The sequence below is a fragment of the Austrofundulus limnaeus genome, unplaced genomic scaffold (genome assembly GCF_001266775.1).
Source record: "Austrofundulus limnaeus strain Quisiro unplaced genomic scaffold, Austrofundulus_limnaeus-1.0 Scaffold239, whole genome shotgun sequence".
In the NCBI taxonomy this organism is placed as follows: Eukaryota; Metazoa; Chordata; class Actinopteri; order Cyprinodontiformes; family Rivulidae; genus Austrofundulus; species Austrofundulus limnaeus.
The window spans coordinates 538962-545961 of record NW_013952641.1 but is presented as its reverse complement, the minus strand read 5'-3'; the positions used below and the strand labels follow the sequence as shown (position 1 = coordinate 545961).

The window sequence follows — 7000 nt, the reverse complement described above, 5'->3', positions numbered from 1 at the left end:
TTTCTGGTCCCAAAAGGTGTTTCTGGTCCCCGCCTGTCATTTTGCTCCTCAGCATAGCTGCCTAAAAATGCTGAAAGATTTCTCAAACATGCATGAATGAGTCAAAGCAAGGCTTTGGGCATGTTTTTATGAGAGTATGACATTATAACATGATATAAAACTCAAAAAAGTTGATTTTACATGATATTGCCCCTTTAAGGACAGACTGTAAAATGGGCATCCAAACTTCGGGACTGGAGAGGATGGAATAGTCTGACTGCAGTCCTGACCTCAACCCCAGTGAACACCAGTAGGAGCATCTTGGGCATGCTGGTTCTTCCAGAGTGACCAACACGAGCAGTATAAGGAGACGGCTGTTGTGACTGTGTATGGTTCTTCCACATGCCACTGAAGTCCCTGGTTGTTAAACAAATAAATTGTAAAATTCTTCAGACTTCAATAATAGAATCAAAATAGAATCTAAAACTAAAAACACCAACACTAATCAATAGCCGAATAAGCTGTTTACCACTGACAGAAAAGATTTGGCAAGTTTTTCTTGGATGCAACCCACTAATTCAACTCTTATTTTCAACCCACAAAACACATTTTCCTTTCAAATATGGCACCATTGAAGGGGAAATAAACAGACTTTATAACCGTGTAAGATTTATTGCCAAGAAGTATTGTTACAACAAAGAAATAGTCAACCAAATGTTCTTCCTTTTTTCTGCTCGGTTTAGTTTGTTTAGGCACTGGATATCCTGGGATTCTTGCTGTTTGACAGAGCAGTCTTACTGTAAGACATTGTGTTAGTTTTAATATCCACAAATTTAAGCCAAAAAAGCTGACTAACACAAACCAATTTCTGCACTTGTGGAAGCTGCTTTATTTATCGCCTGCTCCTCTGCTCAAAGTTAGCGGAAATGAGAAGGTCAAYGCTTCAGTCAGGTCCGTCCATTAAATATGAGGCTCCAACCTGGAGACAGTCAGCTTAGCCTAATATAAAAGCTGGACGAGGTGGGAAAACGTCTCGCCTGTCTCTCTTCGCACATCAAAAAAAGAAGTTATGCATTATATATTACCTTTGCTGTGAGGTTACCAGGTGGGAGAGACAGCAGTAAGTCAATGTGCCTGGCGCTAGTTACAAAGAGATCTGCTGTATCCAAAATCACTATCTGCTGATTTATGTTTGTGCTCTCTGTTTGCCTCTCATGGTTTGATTGTCTGAACTCAGAAAGAGAGATTTTTTTAAACTCCACTTTTCTAGGGGAAAAAATTGCATTACCCAAATACTATATATTTCTTTATAAATGCCAATCAGCTTTTTGTTTTAACTAAACATTTGTTATTCTTCCTTTTATCATCTGTGTGCATCATCTTTTGTTATTTCTTTAAACACTCAGGAGAACTTTAGAAGGTATCAACGAAAAACACCAATCAGAGACGTTGTTTCATGARCCATAATGATGACGGGAAATCAAAGCCAACACTGTGTGGTTTCTGAAATCACACAGCTATGTCATATTTTTGATGGAGATGAAAGAGACTTTCAAAGCTAGTCCAGTTATTTAAAAATATAATAAAAAATGGGGGGAAAAAATGACAGCACTTTTATTGAATGTTTGTGTTTCGCTCTACAGAATGTTTTCTGTTTGGGGGTTTGGTACTAGAAATACTGCTCTTAGCGTCTCATGATGAAACTGAGTAGTTTCATCATAGGCTCTCCTAAAATCTTTACACGTAAGGTATACAGTCTATCTCGCGAGCAAGATTTGTGAAATTGAGATCAACTGTTTTCAACTAACCTTGGCTTGAGTCAGATATTTCCAATAAAACACTGTTTTTATGAGAAAAAGAACTGAAAACATGTTTTTGYCTGTTTGGTCTCTTTCAGGTGGCCGGTCAGGAGGAGATCATGAGTGTTTCCAAGGAGGACCTGGTGGCGTATTTGTCCAATGACAGTCTGAACACAAAGGCTGAGGAGCTGGTTTATGAAACTGTCATCAAATGGATCAAACAAGACCCCAACTCCAGAGTTCAGGTAATGAAAAATGAAAGACATTTGGGTGAATGAAGAAGTGTTTTTTTAAAGAGGAGTATTATGCAAAATTGACCCTTTTTAAGCTTTATATCATGTTACAGTGTCATTCATCAAAATACCCAGAGTGTKGCTTTGTTCATGCATGTTTGAGAAATCCTTGGARCTGCCTAAATGCCTGCTGGTAWAAATCACTGGATTTTATGCTGCGTTCCATTTACATCGTATTCTGGGAATTGATAAATGGTAGTGACGTCATTTCCCAACAAACCATATGAAACTGCCTTCCAATTAGCCGACAGRYGATTGTATTGTTGCAGCTAACCTAGCTACAACACTGCTACAATGTAAACAATGACAAAAAGAGAGCTGTACTACRTACGTCATGCAAATAAACGTTGATTTTAATACGTACAGTATTACACAGAAAACACACTACTTGTGCGAGTGATTAAACATGCACAAAAAATTAAGAAAGATAATTAATAGTAAAAGTTATGGCGTTAACTTTCTAAAGCTGCGAGTAGCCGCCATCTTGAAATTGAAACTTGGGGCAGTTTCATTTCTTCCACTTTACGAGTGGAATATTACCACTGGAGGGGGTGTTCCAGTTTAAATCTACCAATGGGAACTGGGAAATTACCACTTCCCAGGACTACTGAAACGCAGCATCAGTTCATAGCTCCTCCCTGGAGCTCAGTCTGCAACTGAGCACCCAAACCACAGAGCACCCCTCCCCTGAAGCATTGTTTCAGGTTCTTAATGCTTGCTGATGTTTTTTTATTGTTTTATCTTTCCGTATAACTTAGCACCTTTGTAAAGCACTTTGTGACCCTCTGTCTGTGAAAGGTACTATATAAATAAACTTTTACTTTACTTTACTTTACTTTACTTTACTTTACTTTACTTTACTTAAAGGGACAGAGGCCAATTTCAGAAAATTTATTTTTGATACATATACAACATTTTCTTATCAAATGCAGGTAACATATTTACTAGATTGTGGTATAGAATTGAACTATGTGCCTGGAAAATACATAATTGCCCCCCCCCCCCAAAAAAAAAGTAGGTTCATGCTGTACCTTTGTCATCAAACAAAAACAAGATGAAGCTCTCGTTACCTTTGACAGCAAAGATCCTGTAGGTATGTAGAGCAGCATTAAAACAATTGTTCTGTCTTTTCCAGGCGATGCTCAGCATGAAAAACCAGACAAGTAGCTCCTTGTTCTCTCCTGGTAGTGTTCATCAACTTTGTTCTGAAGACGTARCCTAACGCAGCAGTTGTTCTGAATCCCAGGGGTGATTTGCCCTCAGATTCTGCTCTATTCTTAGTTTCATTTCAGTTGTGAGGTTCAGTTTTGCACTGAAAAACATCAAACRCAGACAACCGTGATCCTCCTCCTGTCGTCCAAACAGGTGTTAGATGTRTTCCTGAAGGCCGTTAACCATAATCGAAGGTTACATCACTGAGATGGGTATTGACAGATAGGTGCAATGGGTCAAATTTTAGCCGGCATGTGATCGATGAGGCTCAAGGTGAAAGCGTTGTCTTTATGAAAAGGTAAATGGACTCCAGCAGAGAAAACAAAAAAAAAAAAAGAAAAGAAAATCAGCTTGTGAGGTATTTATGGGTTCATRAATTTGATGTGGATGATTTTAAAATATTTTATAGCGGCTTTAAAATGGAGTTGAGATGATTATCTGATGAATTGCACCGGCCGTCATCGTGAGAATCATTCCGCTCCAAAGTAATGTCTTCTCATCAAACAGCAAGTGGAGAAACTGCCTCATATCAGCTGGATCGGATTCAGTGCAGGCCTCGGCAATCAATGTTACTTTATTGGCACACGCTTTTATGAGGCACGTACGTCAATGTTTGGATTTTTCACCTTTTGGATTAAACCGTTAGCATTTATCTTTTGATATGTGGAACTGTAGTGATTGTGGAGAAATCCATCTGAAGGTGTTTAGCTGTGCAGAGCATCTAAGTCTGTGCAACGAGATATTGGGATAAAACTCTTATAATAAAGGCACTGAAACAGAAATTTGCATGGCGGGAAAGTAGAACAGTCACACATTTTCTTAAGCGTACAAGCAATTTTTWGGAAAATATCAAATCCCCCTGCCGACCCTAGAGTCAGCGCGGTCCAGTGGACTTCTCCAATCTCACAGTCTATTGGAGAGGTGCAGATGTGGGTTAGTCAGATGAAGTGGAAGAAATTTTCCCGGTTGTCTGAACAACCCACCACAGTGGTTCCTGAAACGAGACACCAGGGTCAGCTCGCCTTAGGGGAGAAGGTGGGGGGCATCAGAGAGATAGGGAGTATCAGAGCAAGGTGAAAAACAGAAAAGAACTTWAAAAGTGGAATGGCAAAAGCCTACGCCCCTGTGTTCTGATCTGATATCCAGTGGTTTGTGTCTCTGCACAAAAAGCCGTGACACCCAGGGAGCCGTGATGTGATTGAGCTCGCAGTCAAGCTCAAATCCTCTGCCCATATGTAACTGGAAAAAACTAGCGAGCCCGCCGCCTGAAGAGAGGACAGAATAGGAGGAAGAATGAGTCGGCTGACTCCATAATGCCACAGGAGATATTTGATGTGACCCTGAAGGCTGGGTTTATACGCATGGTCCAACTCTGGCTCGTCATTGCCTTCCTCCCTCGCTTCAGTCCCGTCTGCCCGTTCAGAGGCAGAGCATAGCGGAGATCACTCCCCCAGAACCTGTGACACTTTTTAATGACATGTCAGGGCAGAATGTCACAGCACTGCTGGAAAAAAAATAATTCGGCAAGGAAAGAGAGGAAAAGCCTTAAGCCATGAGCCAAGTTGGTGTGTTTACATTCATCTCAGCCTCATGCGTCTTTGTAGGTTTATGTGTCTGCGCGTGTGCTGTGAGTCGTAAGCTGCAGGCTATAGAGTGGAAAAGTGGCATATTGAAGGCACTGGGTAAATAATATGCAATTTTCTCTCTCCACTATGCTGTCACTAACAACCAATGACACCGGGAAATGGGGGCCCGGACATCACTTAGAGACAGGGAGAGCATTTGGGCGTTGGGAATGGTCTGCAGTGAGACTCAAAGCAACTGAATGAAAGTCAAATGTGTGCTGTGCTGTACATGTTTATATCAGCATAAAGATGTGAATGAAAAAAACAAAAAGATTTGCTAAAGCTTTATAAGAAATTGATGGGGCCTCTCAACACAGGAGCATCTGCAGAATTTATTGCAAAGACAAGTAGGAGATAAATCTTGGTTGAATATAATAGATGAAGAAAAATATTTGTAGGAATATTTTGACAGATTTCCTGTGAGGTTTTTTTTTTGTTGTTCTTTTAACTAAATTTTGAAGAATATTCTGAGATTTATTATTTATCCATCAAGTCAGCCATTATCTTAACCAGCTTCTTCTTTTCAGTGTCAAGGGGGTCGCTGGTATCCATATCAAGCAGTCACAGTGCGAGGGGCGGGGTACACCCTGGACAGGTTGCAAATCCATCACAGGACTACAGAGACAAACGAGATGAACAATTATCGACTCTCTCACTCACACCTAGGGACAGTTTAGAGTTATCAATTAGCCTAACATGTTTTTGGTTTGTGGGAGGAAACTGGAGTACTCGGAGAAAACCCACACATGCATGGAGGGAACATGCCCAGAAAGGTCCCCAGCCAGGATTCAATCCGGCAACCTTCTTGCTGGGAGACCACAGCTCTTCCAACTGAGCCAAAGATTTATGGATCAGTTCATTAAAATAGAAAAATCACGAGAGTCTGATAGCCTGATCCTTGTGTCTTTTGTTTTTGGAAGGTGTTCATGAACATGATTTTATTTACAGTGAGGAGGAAGTCTAGTTTATGTAACTTCAGGTTCTCATCTCTGCTTTATGCAGATAATGCTGTTCTGTAGATGACTTTAAGCTTTGACCTTCAGCATGCACAGCTGGGTGTGAGGTGGCCAGAATGAGCATCAGCCCCTTTAGGTATGAGACCATGGTTCTCATCCAGAGAAAGGTGGAATGCTCCCTCTGGGTTGGAGATGAGTCGTTGCCTCAAATGGAGGAGTTCAAAGACATTGATGGCTTGGTCATGGATGATGACATTTGGAGCAGAAGTACTTACTGCTTGGAGCTTCACCTTCAGGAATGAGGGTATTGCTTTGGTCAGTTGTGATGAAAACAGCTGATCTGAAAGGCAAAACTTCAGACTTACTGGTCTATTTACTTTTTAATCCTCACCCAGGGTCCCAAAAGCCTGAACCCAAGTACTAAAATATTTTTCTTTGTAGGATGGCTGGGCTCAGCCTCACAGATAGGGTGGGGAGTTCTGTCATCTGGGGGGAGCTTAGAGTAGAGCCGCTACTCCTCTGTATCGAAAGGAGTCAGCTGAGGTGGTTCGGGCATCTTATTAGGATTCCTTCTCTACRCCTCCCTTTAGAGGTGTTCTGGGTACGTCCCACTGGTAGGAAGCCCAGAGGAAGACCTGGGACTCACTGTAGGGGATATGTATCCTCTCTTGTCTGGGAACAGGGGTCCCCCAGGACAAGCTGGGAAATGTTGCTGGGGAGAGTGCTGTCTGTCTGAGACTTGACTGGACATAAGTGGTAGAAGATGGAGATGAAGATGGAGAAGTTCAGTCATTTGGTAAGAGCTCTGCCTAGAACTGCGGCTCCTCTGAATTGAAACGATTTAACTGAGGTTGTTTGGGTATCCGATTAAAATGCCTTCTGGACTTTTTGTGGTGTTTAACTCATGTTCTAGGAGATGACCAAGAGAAAGACCCTAAACTTGCTGATGTAATTATACCATCTCTGCTTATTTAAGGTCAGGCCATGGAAGCAACAGGAAGGGCAGAGAAACCCAGACAGCACTACTCAGTGACACTCTCCAGCCTTTTTCTTTGGTATTCTAAGGCATTTCCAGGCTATGAATGTATGTATGTATGTATGTATGTATGTATGTATGTATGTATGTATGTATGTAT

The 7000-nt window shown here is 41.3% G+C and overlaps 1 protein-coding gene across 1 annotated transcript in view; it reads left to right on the top strand.

Moving 5' to 3' along the window:
* The window catches only part of klhl29 (kelch like family member 29), a gene marked incomplete at its 3' end in the record, with an annotated part of 392046 nt that overhangs the window by 257327 nt on the left and 127719 nt on the right, over positions 1–7000 (top strand). Inside the window, 1 exon segment of the mRNA XM_014020080.1 lies at positions 1877–2023. Coding sequence (XP_013875534.1) covers positions 1877–2023 — 147 coding nt within the window.